At 44.6% G+C, this 22,955-nt stretch overlaps 1 protein-coding gene across 2 annotated transcripts in view; it reads right to left on the bottom strand.

Annotated features, from left to right (window-relative positions):
• Positions 1–22,955, bottom strand: part of KDM4B (lysine demethylase 4B) — a 205,353-nt gene that overhangs the window by 43,500 nt on the left and 138,898 nt on the right. For both annotated transcript variants that reach the window (XM_083594406.1, XM_083594405.1), the window contains 3 exons: positions 19,970–20,466; positions 12,766–12,886; positions 7,779–7,957 (listed from right to left, as the gene is read on the bottom strand). In XM_083594406.1, the coding sequence (XP_083450532.1) occupies positions 7,779–7,957; positions 12,766–12,886; positions 19,970–20,466 (797 nt within the window). The remainder of the gene's footprint in view (positions 1–7,778; positions 7,958–12,765; positions 12,887–19,969; positions 20,467–22,955) is intronic.

Here is a 22,955-nt window from a genome sequence, read left to right as displayed (position 1 = left end):
AGGTAAACGGCGTTTCCGTGCGCTGCTCTGGTTCGCCAGAAACGGCTTAGTCATGCTGGCCACATGACCCGGAAGCTGTACGCCGGCTCCCTCGGCGTATAGAGATGAGCGCCGCAACCCCAGAGTCGGCCACAACTGGAAATAACGGTCAGGCGTTCCTTTACCTTTATGTTTAAAAGCAGTTTAATGGCGGTGTGCCTCACCACAGGTGCGAAAGTACCATCCAAGTCCTCTCCATACATTTACGAGTAGCCTTTTGCTACAAGTCTTGCTTTGTAGTGCTCGACTTTCTCTTCTGCACCTGCCTCACCTTGAATACTCACTTGCTTCCAATTGCCTTCTTCCCAAGCAGCAGCTTGGTGAGGCTCCAGGTCTTGTTCTGGTGCATCAAACTCCTCCTGTGCAGCATCCTTCCACAGGCAAGCTTCAGTGGCCAGGTGGGAGGTTCTAGGGGACCTACCAACCTTGCAATGTTGGACAGTCGTGGAGCCTGGATACCTTTGTCGGGTCTCAATTAGCGACTGACTTTTGGGCTCTGCAGCCACATCTGCATCCTCAACACCCTCCTATTTAGGAATCTCGTCATCAGTCTCCATCTCATCCCTTCTGGCAGTAGTGCTACTTGGAATCGGCTCCTCTGCTTCTTCCCCCTGTTCATCATCTGTGCCAGGTGGTGCGGTAGCAGAAGGCAGATATGAACTGTTATATATCATTCAGGAAAGTATATGAGGTCCTGTGTGTCTTCGTCGGACTGCTCAGAATAATCTACTACCGCTCCTCTCTTATCAGCTCTGCTGGGCTCATCAAAATGAACCATATGTCTTACGCTGACCTTTCCTGTTCTTAAGTCCGTAACTCCGTTACCAGGCAAAAACGTTCCTTTGGCTGATTGACATCCAATGCCCTTTTAAAATGTGGAGTGGGGGTTATTAGGTTGTTTTTGTTTTGATTATGTATTTTGAGTTTTTATATTGTGATTTTATCCTATGAACCGCCCTGAGACCTATAGGACGCTATAAAAATCTCCTCTTCTTCTTCTTCATCATCATCATCATCATCATCAGTATTATGTGGTGTGAATGTGGCATTCTTCTTCTTCTTCTTCTTCTTCTTCTTCTTCTTCTTCTTCTTCTTCTTCTTCTTCTTCCCACCAAGCATGAAAATATGTTGCAGGGTTCCCACAACACCTTCATCAAATGCGGCGATAGGGGTTTATTGTTTTTGTTTAAAATTTTATTTTTCATTTTCTCATTTTATAAATATTTTAACAGAACAAACTTAGGTCTTTACATAATCAATCCACATCTCTCTCCTTTCTGCAGTTACTTAGCTTACGTCTTTTTGTTACTGCATATCCAGTTCAAACTTCTCTACTAATATTCCCTTTGTATTCCCTCTTAATTATTTCTTACTGCACATGTTTATGTCAATCCCGCTAATGCTTTGTTTACAACACATCTTCAAACAGTCAGCAATTTCCCATTCTGTTTTAAAAAGTCTCTTTTCTTGGTTTCTTATTCTTCCGGTAAGTTTCACTATTTCTGCATACTCCATCAATTTCAATTGCCAGTCTTCCTTCGTTGTAACTGTTTCCTCTTTTCATCTCTGGGCATAAATCATTCGGGCAGCCATAGTAGCGTACATAAATATATATTCTTCCTGTTCTTTGGGTACCTCTCCACCAATTATACCTAAAAGCAAAGCTACTGGTGTTTTTTTAACAAAAGTGAACTTCAACCTTGTTTTCCAACTCATTTATAAATCATTTCCCAAAAAGCTTTTGCTACCTTACATGACCACCACATTTGGAAAAAGGTACCTCCCTTCTCTTTACATTTCCAACAGATATTGGATTCAGACTTATGCATTTTTGCTAATTTACTGGGAGTCAGATACTATCTATACATCATTTTCATTGAATTTTATTTTATCACACCACACGTTGTAAATTTCAAATCCACATTCCACAACCTTTCCCATCCTGCCAATTCAATATTATGTCCTATATACATTGCCCAGCCGTTATACCATATAATCTTCTGTTGTCCATTACATTCGGCTTCACGGTCCAAGTTTCTGGCCCCATATTTATCGAGAATAGCTGATAGACCTCAGGAAGCCCAAATAATATACTTATTAAACGACGAAGATACAAGTAGATCCCTTGCAGTCGCTAGATACCTGATTAATGTTTTATTTCAAAAGAGGAGAAATGGATCTCTGTATGACTCTGACAGCTTAGCTAAACTTAAGTACCATCAATAAGTGCCAGAACTAAGACGCATACCCCCCAAAATCTGATGGATTTGAATTGCAGTTTACATAGAGGGAGCTTATTGTGTATAGTGTTTACTTAACTGAAGTAAAATTGGTTTTATATGGGTGTTTTAATTTTGGAACTGTTTAAATTGTATTGTTTATGGATAAATTTTGATGTATTGTTTCTGATATGGGCCAATGGCCGCAATAAATCTATCTATCTATCTATCTACATTGCCCAGAGGGGTTTATTGTTTTTGGCTAGATGAACCAGAGTACAATGCCACCCGAGAATGACCTTCAGAGAAGCTTCTTGAAGGTGGGATGAGATAGTTCTTAATTAAGGGCGAGGTCCTCCATATGCCATCCCACTCAATGACATTAATTTCTTTGCATTCCCCAATTTGTGTTCCGCAAGTATACTATAGATCAATGAAACCAATATACTTTGGTTTCAATATACTTTGATTCAAATATTGTGAGGGAATGAACTCTTCCCCCTCTTTCTTCCATATGTTTTGCAAATGAGCAGCACTGGAGAAGTTGAAGCCAATTAGGATGTAGGTCATTTAGCTTTCCCTTTAGCCTTTCTTTCATTTTTGCTTTGTTTTTGTATATTAGGACTCGAATTCTATATATGTCCACTTCCCCATTCTTTATATTGCCAGTATTTGTCTTCTTGTATAAAGGTGGGATGGTCTAGAAAGGGAATTAACGGAGACGGTTCAGTGGCCAACGTTTTCCTTTGATTTTTGTCATAACTGCTCTTTTTAGAAAAGGGTTATCAATTCCCTTTATCACCAAATCTGATAGTTTTAAGAAGGAAAGGGTTTGAAATATTGGCATGGAGGGGGAAAGTTCAATTCGGCCCCTAATCAGTGGAATTAGTGATTTAATTTGAAATGCCGCATAGCAGAATTGTAAGTTTGGCATTCCTCCCTTAGATCTATGTTTATACACCATGCTGGAACTAATATGCATTCGTTTACCCAGCATTTTCCATTTTCAAAATGCACACACAGAAACCTTTTCTGTCCAGCGTAGACACACTAAGCATGTTGCAGTTCAACATGCAACATTCTCTCTCAATTGATTGTTTAGCTTGTAATTTAAGCTTCCTGAACTTGCACTAGATACCTTTATGGGAATATTGCAAACCATTAATGGGTTAATATTGTTAATGCCTTCAAAGAAATTATCATAACTCGCGTGCAAAGAACATCCAAATCTATTTGATTTTGTGCCATAACTGTTTACAGTTAGATTCTTCCCTTGCAAAAGACAACACTTTTTCTTTGCTCCCCTTATTTTGGCTTGCTTGCTTAAATGCAGGAGATTTTCCTGAATTCACGGCTTCAAAAAATCTGGAGATGTGTCCCTCTTTGTTGCACTTGAAGCAAACCATTTTTCTGGTTGTAGCCTTGGCTCTCCTTTGGGACACAGAGTTGAGTCACTGCGTCTTACACTGCTGGCTGAAGAGTTTGCTCTTTTCTCCACATATTCCTCTTTCGGGTGCCCAATCACATTTCCTAGCGTTAAGTTTAGCTTATAACCCATGAGAGTTGCAATTGTTTGAAATTTAGGTCCTGGTGTCCCCAGGAAATAGCAAACTTTCTGTTCCTCATCCATTTTGTATTGTGAAATTTCTAGCTTTTCAGTAATTGATAGGAACACTGTCATGTGACTGTTGGTCCTACTTGGATTCAAGCTTTAAATTAAATAAATATCTCACCCAGGCGCGGCGTGAATACTTGCTTGCTAACCAAATGCTTTTTGCAAATTTTCAATCATCTGAGCTGATATGTCACCTCTCTCTGTGTGAACCATTTGGGCACCTGAAATACCATCCAGAATGATAGACACTGCCAATTTATTCTGCTGCTCCCACTCCTCTGAGGCTCCATCCTCAATGGATTTCTCTTTCTCAATACATTCTAAAATACCTTTCATATCATATTTGGCTTCTAATCATTTTTTACACTGGATGAAATTGCTTTGTGCAAGCTTAGGTAATTTGAAGCTTTCTTCAACAACAGAATTCCTGCTATCCATTTCATTTCAGAAAAATCAAAAAAGAAACACCCTCCCAATAAAAATTTGAAAAACTGCCATAAATAGAACATTCTCAAAATCTCCAAAAGGAAAGTAAAATTATCTAAGCCTGTTTCCTAAAAATCCGAAACGAAAACCAAAAAGCCAAAATCCTTAAAAGGAAAATAAGTACCGTATTTTTTGCTCTGTAAGACTCACTTTTCCCCTCCTAAAAAGTAAGGGGAAATGTGTGTGCGTCTTATGGAGCGAATGCAGGCTGCGCAGCTATCCCAGAAGCCAGAACAGCAAGAGGGATTGCTGCTTTCACTGCGCAGCGATCCCTCTTGCTGTTCTGGCTTCTGAGATTCAGAATATTTTTTTTCTTGTTTCCCTCCTCCAAAAACTAGGTGCGTCTTGTGGTCTGGTGCGTCTTATAGAGCGAAAAATATGGTATATTTTTATCTTGCTGTTCTGCATTGGAAGAGCAGGTCGAGAAAGGAAGGGTGTGTTACTCCTCTCACAACAGAAACAAAAGCTCCATGTGGCAACTAGGAAATAAAACACAAAAAAATGTTTTTTTCTGGTTAAAAATCACTTTTGAAAACCCAAAACTCTGCAAAATACTCTTACAGCTAAAGTCCTTAACTCTGCCATTTACTAACTAGCATAGATATATATTGTTATACTTATCTGGCAGCTTCCAGATTGGATGGCTGCAGTGCACTGTCCCACACAGTACAAAATGCAGCTGCTAGAGTATTAACTGGGACCAGTCAATAGACATGCATCTGTTTGTGTTGAGAGACCTCTGCTGGCTCCTGATCATTTTAGGAGCCCAATTCAAAGTGCCTTCAACCAGCCTTCCCCTGCACGATGATCTTCAGATCCTACATCTTCAGCAAGGCTAATGGTCAGTGATGATGGGATCGGTAGTCAAACGACATGTCTGTGGCACCAGGCTGGGAAAGGCTACACAACTTGGGACCTGTTTATCTAACGAAGTGTTTGCTTCCGCATCAAGCCAACAAGCACTGTAGTAATCTTTGGAGGCATCTGAGGTGAAGCAGGTAGCAACCAGAGAGAGGATATTCCTTTACGGGGCTACTCGGCTTATGGAATTCTCTCTTTGGGGAGTCGTGCCTGACACCTATGTACATATCTTTTTAGCACCAAGCAGAGATCTTTTCATTTTCCATTGCTTTTATTTCCCGAGGAGTTATAGCCACTGGTTTTATTCAACTTATTTACCCATTGTCATTTATTGGCTATTTATGATTTTTACTGTAAGCTGGTCTGTCAGTCACTGAGCTGAAGGGTGCCACAGAAATCCAATAAATAAAATGCAAGTGTTGTCTTCCTAGATCACACTGATATTCCATCTATTCTAGCTCCTGTTCCCAGCAGTGGCCAACCAGAGGTCTGAAGAGAGCTCACAAGAGGAACATAAAAACACTTTGTTTGTACCCTGCATTTGGTCCCTTGAAGTGTCCAGAGGTTTTTTGGCCAGGCTGGGCTGGGGGTGGATGCTGACCCTCATGATTGAGATTTTTTACAGTAGATATGCCTTTCCTCCTTGTAGCTTGCCTCCTGCAACCCATTTCCCTGCAACGTGTTATGATGTGGGAAGCAGGGAGGGGCGGGGAGCACTGGGTGCAGCTAGGACTTCCTCTTGGTTCCCATAGTTCCCACTTCAGGTGAAATGAACTTCCCAGAATACTATATGATGCAGTGGGATTCCTTGGCAGGTTATCACTGGGAAACAAATTTTACATTAACCTGAAGGTAATCAGTTTAAGGCGACTGATAATCTGGAGGTCAAGCAAGGTCAAGCAAAGATGGCTATTGCTGCATTCCTCTCCTTTTGGTTCCACCTGGATAACTGGTTGGTTGTTTGGCTTCATCCAGCTCAGCAAATGTTACAGCTATGCCAACTCCAGAGCAAAGAGTTCTGTACAATATTTTGGCTGGCCCATGTCCTACATGGTTTGATTCCTAATGTACTTTTGAAACGAAAGGAAGTGATGATTAGATGTGGTGCATTTAGTAAGTGCTCAACACTAGGCTGTTGCCAAGGGAAAAAAATAGCACACACACCCCGCCCCCGCAAACAGAACTTCCCAAATCTTGAAATGCCAGCAACCGTTTCTGTTAATCAATGAAGGTTGGACTGTGCCCAGAAAACATACACAAATATTATATGTTATTTACCCTGACGATAGGGAGATTAAACCCAACATGATGGAGAAGAGAGTGTTACATTCTATCCTTCCAGTTCCTGCTCTACAAAGTGAGGCATGAGCCCCAGATGATCACTAAATTGCATCCTTCAATTCAGTTACCGGCCAATTAAAAAAAACAAGTTCTTCCACATCCTGCCATGGTTTAAACATCAGTAGCTCTTAAATATTTTACTACCGATTGCCACCTGAAGGGCCAAGGAGATAGTGGTACTATAAATAGCTCCTCCTCTGAACAGCTGGAAGTCAGATAGCTGTATGTAGGACTGACCCATAATATGGCCATCTTTAAGCAACTCCCTCTAAGGTGCAGTCTGCATGTGCAGCAGAAAAGGGCACTAGAGCACTGAGGGGGTAGACAGAACAATTTCTGATTACAGGTGCATACTTTCTAAAAATGCTTTTCAAACTTGCAGAAAGAAAAACTGGCAAAGCGGGAGGAAGGCTGGGCTAGAACCTGACTGGCTGCCTGATATGCTAGTTTAGCATTTGCAGTGAAATTTCACACAAAGTAAATGGTATAACACGCCTACAATACAAAGTGGAGCAGCCCATCTCAATCTGACACATGTCAAGAGCCAAGGCTGACACTGTAGATCCATATGTTTGGGGGTGCTGCTGCTTTGGCTTTAACGAGGGAGGTATCAGCAGGCTTGGGGGACCCCAAAGCCTGCCGAAGTACAACAAAGATTCAGGGGAAAATGAACTCTAAATGGGTAGAGAACTCCCCCAAGAGTGGCCACAGAATGCTCACAGGTGTTGCTGGGGCAGGGTGGGGTTATGTGAACTGGAAGGGGGAAATGGGTGGGAAGGGTAATGGAATTGAGTATCCAGGGAAAGGCAGACTGCAACTTTTGGCTAATCAGAAATCAGATGACCAAGTGCCTATTAGTTTGGAAGCAAACTGAGGTCACCCACAAATGATATTGATGATATTATCACCACCACCACCAGTTCAACTGGAGGTGAGTAATAATAAATCAAGCATACACCCATCTGCATAACTGCTGGCATGCAGTGTGACCAAGAAGAAAGCTGCCGTCTCAAACGTTGATATCAATAGATGAGACACCTACATACTTACTGTTCTTCACCCAAAGCTAGAAAGATGAAGCATGCCAGAATTATGGTTCTTCCGCAGGGGACTTAAGAGCTTTCTAAAGGATTACAGGTATTTAAAGAAATTGCTTGCTGATTGAGGGGACCTTGGGGTATTGTGTGCTTGCTCCTCTACTGAAGCTGCAGAATTACCTGATTATAGGGATAAAAGAGGGTGCAGATGGCGCAGTATGGCTCAGTCGATGCTGCAGCAGCATTGAATCGCCTCTCCGCAGCAAAGTTGGGTGCTTTGTTTTTCCACAGCAGGGAAAGCAAGGACTTCAAGGGCTCAGGGTCTCCAACATCCTCCTCACCAGAGAATGGTAGGGTTTCTAAAGAACAAGATATGAGAGAGAGAGAGAGAGAGAGAGAGAGAGAGAGAGAGAGAGAGAGAGAGAGATAGATCAGGGTTTGGTAAAGAGGCAGGAACAATGACTAGGGATGACCCACTTTGTAAGGCCAATCCACTCAGCCATAAAGGAGACACAAAAGCCAATCAATTAATGAAATAAACACACACACATTTTTTGTAAACATGTACCTACCAAATAACTGAACACTAAGTGAACTTTTGTTTATCAAAAATATAAGCTTAGACTTCTGGACCTACTCAACCTTAATGGCCGGTTAAAATAATTGTAAAAAAAGAAAATATAAAGTGAAAAGCAACCACAGTACTGCTATAGAGAAATCAGCTGGGGTTAGCTAGCCTTGGAGCAGTCCAACTCCAAACCATCCTAAAATGTCATGGAAGAGGCAGTAACTTTTCAGTGCATCAGAAGAAGTTCTTATCTCCTCTTTGTCAGCTGCCTCAGGATCCATGTGTGGAAGCCATTACTGGCTACAAGCTACCTCTAGAATCCAAAACCGCATGTCTCTGAATACCAGTTGCCAGGCAACAAGGGGGAGAGAGAGGGCCACTGACTTCATGTCCTGCTTAGGAAACAGGATGCTGGGCTAGACAGGCCTTTGGTTGAATTCTGCAGGGCTATTCTAAAGAAGTACTACTACTACTACCAATAATGATGATGATGATGATGATGATGATGATGATGATAACTACTACTACTACTACTACTACTTTATTATTAATATGCTTCCCATCTGATTGGGTTGCCTCAGCCACTTTGGGTGGCTTCCAACAAAATATTAAAACACAAAAACATTAAAAAACCTCCCTGTGCAGCGTTGCCTTCAGATGTCTTCTAAAAGTCAAAAAGATGCCTATTTCCTGGCATCTGATGGGAGGGTGTCCCACAGGGCAGGTGCCACCACCAAGAAGGCCCTCTGCCTGGTTCCCTGTAACCTCACTTCTCACAAGGAGGGAATTGCCAGAAGGCCGTCGGAGCTGGACCTCAGTTTCCAGGCTGCTGGAGACACTCCTTCAGGTATACAGGTATAACATGCACTTGGTTAAAAAGCGAAGGAAGCAACTGGCACACTAACTGTCTGGATTGTTCAGCACAGAGTGTTCTTCCCCCAAACACTTCCATGCAGGCCTCTCATTTCCCAGCTTCCCTCCCCATGCACAGTGGTCTTGTCTATATCGGTAAGAGATGCTCAGTTCAGAAGTGCTGCCAATTCCTTGATGGGGAGCAGGAAAAGTCACAGTTTCATGTGGCCAGGCTTGACAGCTCTGTGACTCAAGCCCCTGAGAAGTACCAGTGCTTCATGACAATATCCTTCAGGTGGGAGGCGAAGCCTCCTGGCTAAGATCTGGCAAGCCAATGGGTAGAGAGGTGAAGCTATCACCAGAAACAGAAATGATACAAAGGATAAAAAAAACTGCTGCCAGCTGTCACCTGCAAACCTCTCCCCTAGACGACTGTGGAGGTGCTGTGATGCAATCAATGTTCACTCCATTCTAATTGTTCAGGGGTGAGCTGTCAGCGAATAAAATGTCGATATCTTGCACAGATTCTGTGAAGGAATGGCAAAGCTAGTTTTCTGGCCGTTAATCTATATTGTAATGCAACCAGGGACGTTGTGGTGGCAAAGTCAACGAAGCCTGATTGGCAGAGCTGTCTTCATGTCAGAGATAGGCAGGAGGGCTGAAGCCTGCCAGAGGTTCAGCTGCTTAGGATTTAAAGAGAGCTAGGGCGATTCAAACAGCCCAGGAGAAGGACAGGCCTAAGAGAAGTGGAGGGCAGGGGAATAAAATATGAGGAAGCTGGAAGGGGCTTGCAATGGGTATAATCTAGAAGAACAAGGGAATGAAGAAAAATCCAGAGGGACGCATCTGAGAGAAGGACAAGGGGTAAGAAGAGAAAGGAAGTGTGCACATGTAGTAACTTAAAGTGGCTAACCAAAGTATCTCTTCTGTGTCTCGCGATGAAAACAGACCATTGGGCTTAATGTGATAAGTTCCTTTTTCACAATGTATGGAAGGTATGCTCAAATGTGCTGGTCCTACTCTCTTGCAATAGAAAAAGCAATGCAATTCTGCTTTGTAACTTGCAATCCTGTGCAGGAGAGACTTCCCAGTTTCAGGACCTAGCACATCAGCAAACAGTGAATACTTTCAGATATGCTAACTTTTCCTTAGCAGCAAAAATATCAGGTAAGAGGAAACAAAAAAAGAGGTATGGAGTATCTCCAGGCCCAAATAGCACTGGCTGAGAGTCAAATACCACCACCCTACTCTCCCCAGCAGAGAGAAACAATTCTCTGGGGTGCACAGCATGTGTGCCACCCACTGCAAAACTTATCATGGCAAATCCAGTGCTCCACTTTTCTACAGTGAATGAGGATATCATTGAACTAGATGTTCATAGCTGCAGCCATCCCAGGGTGCAAATTCTGCAGAAACGGCAACATCTAAGCATGGACTTGTCCCCAAACCAAAACTAGTTTAGGAGCTGTGCCTGTCCTAGCACCCAGAGCGGATGGGGAAGGGAGAGGGGAGAAAGGAAGTATTCCTCTCTTTGCCTGACAGTCCTGGTGACAGAGTAGGGGCCAACCTCTACCTAAAAGAGGAGATGGCGTTTCCTGCCTTTCCCTGCCTCAGGGAAACAAGGCATCTGCAGCTGGTCCTGCATCAGGACCTAGATTATGACCTCCACCAGCAGAATGTGGCATGTAGGCCTTGTGTCATCTTAATGGGATGGAAGAACTTCCAGTGGAGTGATGCTACCCTCCTTTGCAGCCTTGGGCACACCACAATACCCACGCACTTGCCTGCAATGACCACCCAGCAGTGCCTCAGCCTCATCACCATATAAATGCAGGTAGGTGCCCAAAGCTCTGAGGAGACCATCACACACCTTTGGGAGCACTTCACTTCCTGGGTTCTGTTTTCCGTGCAGCTGCCCCACCCACATCTGCCCATGCCCCTTTCAGAGGAATCTATCAGTAATGTATGACTACCCTCCCCTGCCTGGACCAGAAGCGTTACAGCTGCACTGCTCACCTGTTTAAACTGCACCAGTAGCTTAAATGTATGTATTTTTACTGCCCTAATTCCCCTAAGGGGAAATGATGAGGGAAGAGAATAGAAACAGGCAAACGGAAAAGTTTTGCAGAACTCCATCAACACCCTGTCCCTTGGCACGAGACAAGGCCGAAACTGGAGGAGTCTCTCCCACGCATTGTGGCAGTTACAAATCTGATTAGCACAGCCTTGCAGATTCAAGCACTTGAGGATAATCCTCTTCGCTGTAGGGGTGGGGTGGGGTGGACAACAACATTTTGTTTCGAAGAAGACTTGAACCATCAGTCTGGACATAGGATAACCATGGCACAGCATTGCCCATTTCTATAGTCATAGGGAAGGGAGACCTCTGGCTCCTGAGCACTTTTCGCAGTCCACGCCAGATTTGTGTCCATGTATGCACAACTGTGTGTCTGATCATGTGCTAAGAGGCATTTATGCTTCGCCCTGCCTGTTACTGGAATGTGCCACATCCCAGTGTCTGGAGCTACAAAGTAGTTCCTTTCTGATGCCCAAATTCTAATAAGGAAGCCACTGGCCTGTATTGGCAGATAAAACTCCTGAAATGCTATGGCACCTGGAGGATTAACGGACTCCTTATGGCATGTAAGGTTTTGAAAGATACAGATGACTTGGTTGGATATTATGATTTACCATTGCTAATTAAATTTGTTAGTCACTTTTTCTTGTCCAAGGCAACTCAAAGCAACTTACGAGCAATCAACCAAACAAACTAGAAACAAATCCACATAGATACATTAAAATCAAGGGGGTATGGGAAATTAATAAATCTCACCCACTCTAAAAGGCCACAGGTAGTTAAGAGGCAAAATTATAGAGGAATTATAGAGGAACATTTCTGCCTGGCAACTAAATACATATAATATGGTGGTTACCAGGTGAGCCTCCCTGTGGAAAGCATTCCACAAACAGGGAGCCACCACTGAAAAGGCCCATTCTTGTGCTACCACCCTCCAAACCTCTGGTGGAGGGGGTACAGGATTGTAGGGTCCATGTTGGTGCATATGGGGAAGAGGCAGTCCTTGAGGTATTGGTTCCTCAGTCAGCAAGCAGCCAACCAGACAGGCGAGGGGAAAATTGAGAGAGTCAGCATAGTGTAGTGATTAAGAGTACTGGACTAGGACCCGGAAGACAAGGGTTCAAATCCCCACTTGGCTCACTGGGTGTGACCTTGGGCCAGTCACAATTCTCAGCCTAACCTACCTCACAGGGTTGTTGTGGGGAAGGGGAGAAGTATATACATCACATTGGAGAAAAAGATGGGATAGAATAAATGAACGAATAAATAAATGAAAATATCATTCTGGTGGCCTTAAAGAGATGTACAGATGAGCACTGAACAAAAAGAAACCAATATGTCCTTCCTCACTCAACAGGTTTGTATGCACAAGGTCTCACATTCAATCCCGGGCACCTGCAGTGAAAGGTTGCAGGTTAAGTGAAAGACCTTTGGGCTGCTGCCATATCCTGAAAGTTTGGACACCCAGGTGGGGATCCACTGGCTGACAGGAACAATACTATAACTATCTGTAGAGATCGAGAGGCAGGTGAAGACACACACACACACACACACACACACACACACACACACACCCCTACCTCCACCTACCTGGGAATATTTCCACCAGGAAAGATGGGGAGGGTTGGACAGCATAGCTAGAAGGTGCCTGGAAGAACCTGTATACTTACCCTCATCACTTGAAGCTTCCTGTTTCACCACAGAAAGTGGGGAGCGTGTGGGTGGCTTGCCTAGTGGGTGGCGGCGACTTTTCTTAATCTCCATCTTCAGTTTAGAGAAAGTAGAAGTTGTCTGGCGGGGGGAACAATGACAAAACAATACAACCGTATTATTTCAATATATGTCAGCTAACTCAGGATGACGGAAGCAAGGCGCATGTTACAGTGAAAAGCTTCAAGGTCATCGCTACCCTTTGCCCTGTGGTGATACCAGGTCAGTAAAGTCCTGCGAGTTGGGCGGGGGGAGCATAGTCAGAGCTGTGCATCCCCTTATGCTACAAAAGCCCAACTTCCACAACAGGGGAATGTAAACTCTGAAAGTGAACGCAGTATGCCTATTCAACAGGTCTGTTTAGCAATTTTGCTTAACCCAGCCCACTTCTGCCATGAATGAGGATTATGGAACTACAGGAGTCACTGCAAAGACTCTTCTGCATTGCACATACGCTTTCAAGCCTTTCTCCGCCACCACAAGGGCTAGAAACCTCAATCAAATCAAAGCAGAAGCCCTCAAGGCCCTGAATTCTACAGCAAATCCCTCCCCTTGCACAGGATTGCAAGAGCATGTAACACATGTACCTTTGAGAAGGGTTACGGTTATTTTCTATATGGACACTCCAGCGTGAAAGTTCTGAAGACCTTTTTAATGACATTAGAGAGAGCATTTGGGCAATGAAAACAGCTAATGGAGGGCGGGGTTTGAAAAATTTTCTTTTCTAAAAGAGGCTTTTAAAAGCAGGACTGGATAAGTATGTGACAGAGGCACTCTATTCAAAGAGCTACTAAAGAGAGGGCTTTCTCAATAGTGACACTCCACTTGTGAAACAGGCTCGTCTGGCACAAGTCTTGTAGTCTTTTCATCCCCAGATGAAAACCTTTCTATTAAAACCAGGATTTTTAGAACACTTGTGGTTTTTATAATCTGGGTGTTTCGGTTTAACAAGTCACATTTTATTGCAAAGATGTTTTTTTAAAAATGGGCAATATCATCAAATTAAACCATACTCAGTTATGACTAACACAAGATATCGCCCATTTTGTGTTGATTTTAAGACAGTATTTTATTTTAACTTTCGCCAACCTTCTAGAGACAGGGAAGGGATTGCACACAGGCAAGGGTCGCATCCATGCCATAGATGTGAAGCACTCTCGTGCCACTTTAACAGTCACAACTTCATTGGTCCGCCAAACTAAGTGTTGTCTATAAGCTGACTGGCAGCAGCTCCCTGGGGTTTCAGATGGGAGTCCCATGCCTATCTGGAGATGCTAGGGACAAAATCTGAGACCTTAGTCTGCCAGATCTGAGCTGTGGTCCTTTCTCCCAAGATAAAGTATGAGTCCAGTCATCCTGGTTCTAAAAAAAAAAAAAAGAGGATCGATTTAAAAAGGAACTCAGAAAACTGCCCTAGATCAAGGCAGACTGGGGGCAACCTTGCTCAGTATCGACGGTGATAACTCGGGGTTTCTTACAGGGGTCTTTCCCAGATTTACCAGGTGATGCTGGCAATTGGGTCTGGGGACTTTTGCATACAAAGCAGTTGTTCTACACTGGGCCCTCCCTCTAATGAATGGTCCAGATGGTGAACACTTCACTGTGCTGGTTGACAAGGAGGTCTGCTAAGGTTGCAAGATACACATTCAGACTCTTGGGCTGCATTCTGGAGAACATGGTGGTGACTCATGGGCATCCAGGAGCTGGCCATCTCCACTCCTGTGATAGCGTAGCCTGCGTCTGCTCAGGAAGGCTGGATTAAATGATGCACAGAGCTGGGAGAGCCATAACTGAACAGTTCTTACTGGCACAAGCTTTTCATTTACCAGGCAGACTTCATGTCCCCAGGTGAGGCACCGGCTTGTTTCTCCTTCCTCATGCGTTGTGTTCAAACTCCTAGTAGCTTTCATAGCAAAAGCAATGAATACACACAATTGTCACACCTACCTGCTGACATATATGCACACACACACATCCATCTGAATTTTAAAGCCCACAAAGCCAATTATGCTAGAAATGCTCTGTCAGAGAAAGGGTTGCCTAGCGATGGTGACGCAGTATAGGCACTCTAAGGAAATTCTGTGTGTTTCAGTAATTCTCAGTTCTGCAGTGGAGAAGAGTCAGGGCCCTTTTCTTCATCTACATTCTTTGTGCACCACTGAGGGGGCTGTGTGGGCTTTTCATTTTTATCCAGAAATCCATTTACTTTAAAAAAAAAAAGTGTCAGGGACTGTACTAAGGTAAGGTTCGTGGAATGCTGACCGAGTATACAGTACCAGAGAAGAGCCTACCAATCACAACTTTTTATGCTAAAACGAAACTCAGAGGTAATCTATCTAGAATTAATCGTGCTATTTTTATTCTCAATGCCAATATCCATGGGTGAGTGGAAAGGAGAAAATATACACTTTTGTGACCCGGACTGGGGACTTGTTCCATGGGACAAAGACCCGTAGAAAGTAATGGCTCAGTCGGTCGTGTCCTTTAGTTTCCTCAGTGTGTGCGCGCGCCTGTGTGTGCCTCCACACGCCTACAAAGGTTCAGTCACATGAGCAGTCTGAAGCAATACAGCTCAGACACAACTGTGCTGCTCTTATGTCTTGGCTAGGGAGACAATCCAAACACCTTTGTTCTCTGCTTCTGAGAATCAGGACAGTGTACGAAGGGGAACTGCAGGACGGGGTTCATTATTTGCTGCTCTGGGTTCTGGGGGAAAAAAACTCACTACAAGCTAAGACAGCCCTGCAGTTATTTCCTAGTTACACATTTTTATAAAAACTCTTCACCACTTGGCAGCAGAGAGGAAGAGCTCTTCTGGAATACCCCTCTCGTTCTACCTTTTTGGGGACATTACCCTGAAGTAACGATGTCTGTCAGCAAGGAGTTCCCAAGTAGTTCAGCCACATGTTGTTTCTCTGTGGAACTGCAAGCTCTATGCTCCCCTGAGATGGCAGCCCTGCTCTTGGCTATGGGGGGACTTATTCTATGATAGCTGACACTTTTTCAGCCGGCTTCCACTATCACCCCAAAAATATAATTGCAGCCTTCAAAGTGTATTTCGTTCAAGGCCCAAACTTCCCCCTCACCCCCCTATTCTGCTCCTAGCTATCCCCAGCTTCTTATAATACTACTGATGCATTCTTCTTCTTCTTCTTCTTCTTCTTCTTCTTCTTCTTCTTCTTCTTCTTCTTCTTCGAGTGCAATTTTAAGGAAATCCTGTGACACCAGCAAGCGCAAAAAGTGGAAAGCTGCATGGGCCAATAAGGGATAGAAACTCGACAGTGAAAAAATGCCCATCTTTAAAGAGCAATGGGGTATTTATGCCAGGGAAAACCGTATGTTCACAGGCCCTCCTGCCACATCGGAAGCGCTGCCCTCCATCACCACCTGGGGCTGCCAAGCATAGGTTCCATTTGTTTCTAATGCTCAGCCAGATGGTCTTACATCAAACAGACATGGAATACCAGCCTAAAAACTCAAAGGGGGACAAAAGAGACCACAAGGAAAGAAAGAAAATGAAAACAGCAACACCACCATTTATTGCCAGGCTACAAGCCACAGGCACTTCACAGCCAGACAGTGTAAAACATTGCACCCGCTCCGCCCATGCGCTGGCCAGCAGCACAAACACGGGCAAACAAGAGTTCTGCTTTGGCATCAGGCACTTAACACGTTGCAGCACAGTCTGATTTCTTGGAGGCGTCTGGCGCAGCCAGCCATGGAGAACTCCCATGAAGAGCCAAGTGCATTCCAGCGCCACTCAGGACTGGGCAGAGGCACCCAGAGGCGGCCCCGTTAAGCCCAAAGGATCTTGTTGATTTTCAACCGGATTTTTCTCCAGTCAGCCGCCACTATGTCCGAGTACTGTTTGTACAAAAGGTGCCTCAAGCGGGCAACCACGTTGTGCGGCAGAGCACGCTTCCCTCTGCCCCCGCGATAGCTAACAGTGCTTCGCCACCTCCGCAGCTCATCCGGGGGGACCATACGGGTGAACAAAGCTGCAGCGTATCTCGCTGGCTTGCCGCTAACTCGCTTGAACAACTCCCGCCTCTCCCTTCTAGGGATCCTCCACAAGGTGATATCATCCGAGCGTAGGACTGCCTGCAACAGGTGAAGGTGCGTTACTTACACTGGAATGTGCAATGGCCACCTCCCCACATTAGAAAAAAATAATAATACATCCTGAACCACTCAGTTTACACTGCACCACACTCATCTGGGCAACCCTGTTCACATTCCAGGGGCTGAGGGAGGAATGCAGCGTTCAAAAGGGCACACAATTCAACACAGACAAACAATTCGACAGAGAAACAGACAACACACAACAAGAGCACCCCAAATTTCTTGGGCTTTGGAGATCTGCCTGATTTACTTCAAGTTTATCTCACTTCAACAACTGTACAGTGGTTCTTTGCTTATAAGCACAAATTCTTCCCTATCAATGGCTCCCTTATTAAGGTCACTCCTCTTGGGCCCTGAGGAAATATTACACTCAGGGAACAACATGATATAAAGTATATAACATTAACATAAATGACAGTGTCATTAAGCAAATCTCTCTGCTTGGAGAGAAATATAATGGGTGCATGTGGTGTGGGTGAGGCAGGGGTGGTGGTCATGTGGAGTACTGGTTAGCATACTGGACTAAGACCTGGGATTCTAGTCCCCACTCAAGTTGTGAAGCTCTGTGGGTGACTTTGGGCCAGTCATGGTCTCTTAGCCTAAAATGGGAGAGGAAGAACCATGTATGCCACCTTGAGCTCCTTGGAAGAAAGATGCAATATACATGTAATAAAATAAATAAAAAGTTTGCAGGCCAACTGAGTGGGCCACTTAAAGGCTGAAGAAGAAGGTGATATCACCGGCCAAACACAACAGGTCAAAGACAGAGTCAGATGAGAAGCACACAGAGAAAAGAGTCTGCCCAGTGAGCTGATGGGGCTTTGTCTCAACAAGAAGCCATTTCAAACTCCTATAAGCCTGACAACATCACACTGCACTTTCAGATGAACTGTTTGTAGCCACCAATTCCAATACTGCATTCTGAGATATCACTGGGGGAATTCCCACTTGGCAAGAGTCAAACTCTAGGTCAAACCTCTACTCAATGCCTGCCCAATTTAAAAGGAATTCCAAAAACACAAGACTTACAAAGCCACTAGGTGATTTACAGAAGGGTAGACAGATTGACTAAGTATACAAAACCCCAAACGCCTTTTAAAGTGAGGGTAGGCACTGAACATTAAAATCTGATGAACTTGATTCAAAGCACTTGATTTCAAAATTGGTATAATTCCTCTCCAGGTAACACACAAACCATGAGAAAATGCTACAACAGGGCAGTTCTGCCAGGACACTGCAGACTACAAGCCCACAAGGTGCCCTTTTTGTCCTCTCACTATGTGCAAATGCACACAGACCACATGTGTGGCTGAAAAAATAGATACAGCAAATTTCCTGTTTGCCGTCATTTAATTTCTAAGCATCAAGTCCCTCCCCTCAGTCCAACTTTTTGAACTGTGTACGTAAATTATCTGGCTGAGGCAGGGATCATTCCTTTTGCTGGAGCACAAGATAGCAAAAAAACAAAGAAAAAAAAACCAGAAGGGATGTGATGTGCTCAAGAGCTAAGAAGAGCAGTGCTAGGCAAGCCTTGCAAGCAAGCCCAAAAATGTTTGTACTAGCCTGCCAATACCTAGATGGCCTGAAAGGATGAGGGTCAACTAAGCTTCCCTGCCTTGTCACCTGGGGAGTGATTCTTAGTCCTCACAGTTGAGGTTATTTCATGTTCGGATTCATCAGCATTAATGTCTCTGAGAAATAATCAGGTGTTTGGGGATGGGCGAGCACTAAGCCATTCCTGTCATCATCTTCCCGGTCCGGCAAGCTAAACACATGGTGTTCACAAACAATCCAAGCATCAACAGATTATCAATGCTGCATCTTCAATCAGAAGACTAAGTTATGGTCCAAAAAGGCAATCTCATCAGAGAACCCATGTTGTTCCAGTGACAAGGAGGTTTGGCTTCTCCCTGGGCTCAGGTCTGTCCTCTGTTATGCACTGACTGTGAAGACACAAGCACTCTGTTCCCCACCAGTGAAATGGAACCAATAGTGACCTATCTTGCAGAGCTGCAAAGGAGGCGTTGGATTTGCATTTGTCTTTAAAAAGAAAAAAGGAAAAAAAGAATGCTATAAGGCAGCGGAGGATTTCGCCAAAAACATTTATCTTTGCCGGATTTGTTTGGGCAGAGCAGCCTTGTGCACCAGGCAACAGAAGTCTCATCATCCTGGATGTGGGGGATTGGAGCAGGGGAAGAGAGATCTTGAAGCCTGGACTTGGGACTCTGCTCACACCAGCACAGGTCTGCAAGCTGATTACGCACAGGACACACAACCAATCCACAGCAGGCACAACTGCACCATTAGCTTCTACAGTGCACAGCATGGATTACCAAGCACTGCATCAATCCTCTTTTGTTAAAAAATGAGTGCTTTGTGGAAGGATGGGTTTGTCCGGCACTTCTGTGGATGCAACCTGAGTGCCAGCCCAGGCGATACCGGAAGCAGCATGTCAACCCTCTGAATCCCTTCATGTCATCCCTACTAGGGACTGACAGTTCAACCAATATTGGCTAAACCCATTCTACACCTCTCTGGGCAGGGAAGACAGAGTGACATGAGCAGAGAAGGGAGCAGAAGGAAGAACAATGACACACCAGGAAGAAAGGAAACCAGCCCCCTGACTAGAAGCCCACAGCACTGTCACTCATAGAACTTCCTTATCAGTCAACCAGGTTCTTACAGGAAACCAGAGTCAATGTTAAACAGTGGAGAGCACTGTGTTTCAGGCCCAGAAAATAGTGGCTGCCCAAAAGATTTCAGGGGCTCTGAAATGTAAGCCTTTCACTGTTCAGAGGGAGGCTGTCCAGCGTGGACATGCAGCATGGCATATAGGGAAATTGAGGAGTTTATGGTGCAGCGGCCTCTATGCAACTTTTCAAGGATTGGTTTGGAATGTGGTGGCTGCTTCTGCTTCCTTGTCCTCTATGTTTGGAGGCGCAAGGAATTTCAAACGAGGACCTAGGGAAACTTGCTATACCCTGACCTGGCTGGTTAACCACGAAACGTTCATTACGTAGACCCCACCACACTCAACACTACCTGCAATTTAGTAGGCTCAGCAGGCACATCTGCGTTTTCTCCCTCGCCGCTCTCATCTTTCACCCCAAGATCCAAGGGGGCCATCTGCTCTTGTGTGGCGAACCTCTCAAGAACGTCTTGGGACGAGGCATGCTTCTTTTCTGAAGATGTCTTTTTGGGCCGTGGAACCACAAAGAGCATTGGGATAATGCGGCGTGGCTTCAACCCTTCCTCCTCACCAGGAGCTTCGGAGGGCAGGGCATCGAGGGCAGGCATTGGGGGGATGCTTTCTTCCACTGATGCAGACTTGGGGGACTGGGCTTCAGGCCCCCCCTTCTCCGAACGGACCTGATGCTGCCCCTCCCGCTGCTTCAGCAAAGGTGGCTGTGGGAGTAACAGTGGAGGCAGAAGTTGTTGCAGTGGGAGCTGAGGTGGCTGGGGCAAGGGGTGGGGGTGCTGCTGCTTCTTCTTCCTTTCTCCTTTTACTTTTGGGATTCGGGTCTTCGGCTTGCATTCACCTGTTTTGACAAAAGAAGATGATCAGTTCCAACAAGGCTACTGCCAAACTCACAACAACAAAGCCTCACATTAAATTCTTCCTTTCACCCCATAACTGTAATTGTTACCTGCCCTTCACTAGCAGCTCCCATGCCAGGTTACGATGATTTAGAATTCGTAATTTAAAACATTTACAAGAAGTTACAGTCACAGGAATAGGGAGAGTCCTGAACACACACATTTCAGGAGTCAAAGACCAGGGTGTAGCATTTGCCCAAAGCTGTACATTTAAATCATCAGACACACCTCTGCAGTGAAGGAATCCTACAACATAGGGACTACCACAGAGAATTCCCCCTTCCGGGCCACTTTCACCTGAACTTCTGAGGGCAGCAAAACTACCCAAATGGACTTCTGCTGATCTTAACACCCAAGAAAGTCTGTCCAGAAGGATCCCTGCCTTAGATTCACAATTCATTATCACCAGACATTCCCTAACCAGTATTTAATCTTAAATACTCAGCTTTAAGACCTAGACCCATGTCACCTAACCTTAAGTGCTAAAAAATCAGCATGCTGCTGGTGCTTAATTGGAAAATTGATAATAATATTGCACAACAATTGATTTCAGGGTGGATTACAACCTCACTAAAGCATACCAGCAAAACAGAACCCATTAAATCTACCAAAAATTAAAATCAACCACCTCTGCGGCAAACACCGGGGATGGAATTCTATGCCACACTAAGAATATTTGTTTCACCAGTGCAAGCATTTCTGCTTGGCAGACAGAACAATATCTCCTTTCTCAGTGTGCTGTTCTGGGGGTTCTCCCAAGTAGATTTGGGGAGATTTGGGTGGAGGGAACTTAGCTGAACCTGGCCCAGGAAGTCTTAACCTGGCATCTAAATGAAAAATAGGGCAGAATTGGTCACATCTCTCTGGGGCTGAAGTTCTACAAATACAACACCAGTCAAAACTGCCTTTAAAAATGCTGAGATTCTCCAGATTTTATATAACACACCAAATCACACTCTTTCCCGAAGTCTCTGATGGTGCAGGGAGACAAAGCAGAGCTTCTGCTAAAACTCTTAATTTCATCTCTGTGCTACCCTCCTTGTGTAGAAGAATACATCCCTCACCTGTTCCCAAGACGGGTGACATTCAGTGAAGTCATGTGAAGATGTGCTTCCAGTACAAATGATACAAGAACACAGGCAGGTTTTAAACGAAAGCCTGCAATGACTTTCATCTCCTCTCTCAGTGTGAAGAGAACAGGAGTTAATGTGAATTAAGGGATGGCACAAACTGAAGTAACCGTTAATGCAAACACGGCCTAAGTGAGTGATGAGAAAGTCAGGCCAGAGAGAATGAAGAGTGAACCAAGCCTCAGAAGTGACCATGAAGAAGTTATAAAACTCAACATAGTCCATCTTTTATTTTTTAAAAAAACCTGTGTGGTTTCCAGATTGCTGGGGTTCAGTTTCTTCTACTACTCTAAAAAAAAGATCTAAGAACAGGCAAGAGCTCCCTTTGTGGCAAAAGATGAGTCTTGGCTCCCCGGTGCCTTCAAGCCCAGCAGTCAGACATTCGGTTTAAGTTCATTCCATACACATAAGCCCTGCCATTACACGCTGGGCAGTCAACAAAACTTGGGAAATGAGGCATTGAACAGAGACCCCTAAATCACTTCTCTGCCAAACAGCTTCTCCTGCAAGGTCTCCGAAAGCAGCGGCAGCAACGTAGGACATGAATCAAGCCAGGCATTGAACTGGGGTCTATCACAAAATGCCGGTGATGCGTTTTTTTCTTTTTCTCCCAATCCTCTCTTCTCATCTCTTTCCTGCCCAGTGCCCCCACCCTGCTCAGAAGCCGCCACCATCCATTTTATCTCCCCACTGTCAACTCACGAGTGCACTTTTGAGATCGCACACACACTCACTAGGCAGATAGATGCCTCAGTATTTTCCCATCTAGACAGAGGGCCACCCATAAAACAAAAGAGAACTCCCTACCCCCGACTGCCACTTTGTTTTCCAAGTATTCCAGTACATATGCACCCCCAAATTGAAATTTCTGCCAGCCCTCCAGTGGGTCATGATGGCAGCTGCCTTTATTGCATTTGTAGTGAATTAATGGAACTTTATTCCCCCTCCCCCAGTAGCTTCATGAATAAAGTTATCAAGTCCATTCAAGGGACAGTAAATAATAGATGTTCCACTGAGAAAGCGCCAACCCCTTCAGCACACACACGCATGCACAGACACACACACACACACACAATTTGATTCTTGAGAGATTGTTTTTCACCTACAAGATGTCTGGACAACTATAAAAGGTCACTCTCCTTTACGAATAGGGTACTCAAAGGGGAGTGAGATGGAAGGCAAAGAGAAATGGGGAACTGTAACCACCATCAGGAAGATTTAACAGCTCGCCTCCCAATCTTGAGATGCTGACATTAAAGCCCAGCAAAGGCTACAGGCCAGGGCTTAACACATTGCAAAGC

This window comes from Podarcis filfolensis (assembly GCF_964270895.1).
Source record: "Podarcis filfolensis genome assembly, chromosome: 18".
In the NCBI taxonomy this organism is placed as follows: Eukaryota; Metazoa; Chordata; class Lepidosauria; order Squamata; family Lacertidae; genus Podarcis; species Podarcis filfolensis.
Note: the sequence above shows the minus strand (reverse complement) of the source record. Positions and strands in the feature narration are given on the sequence as shown.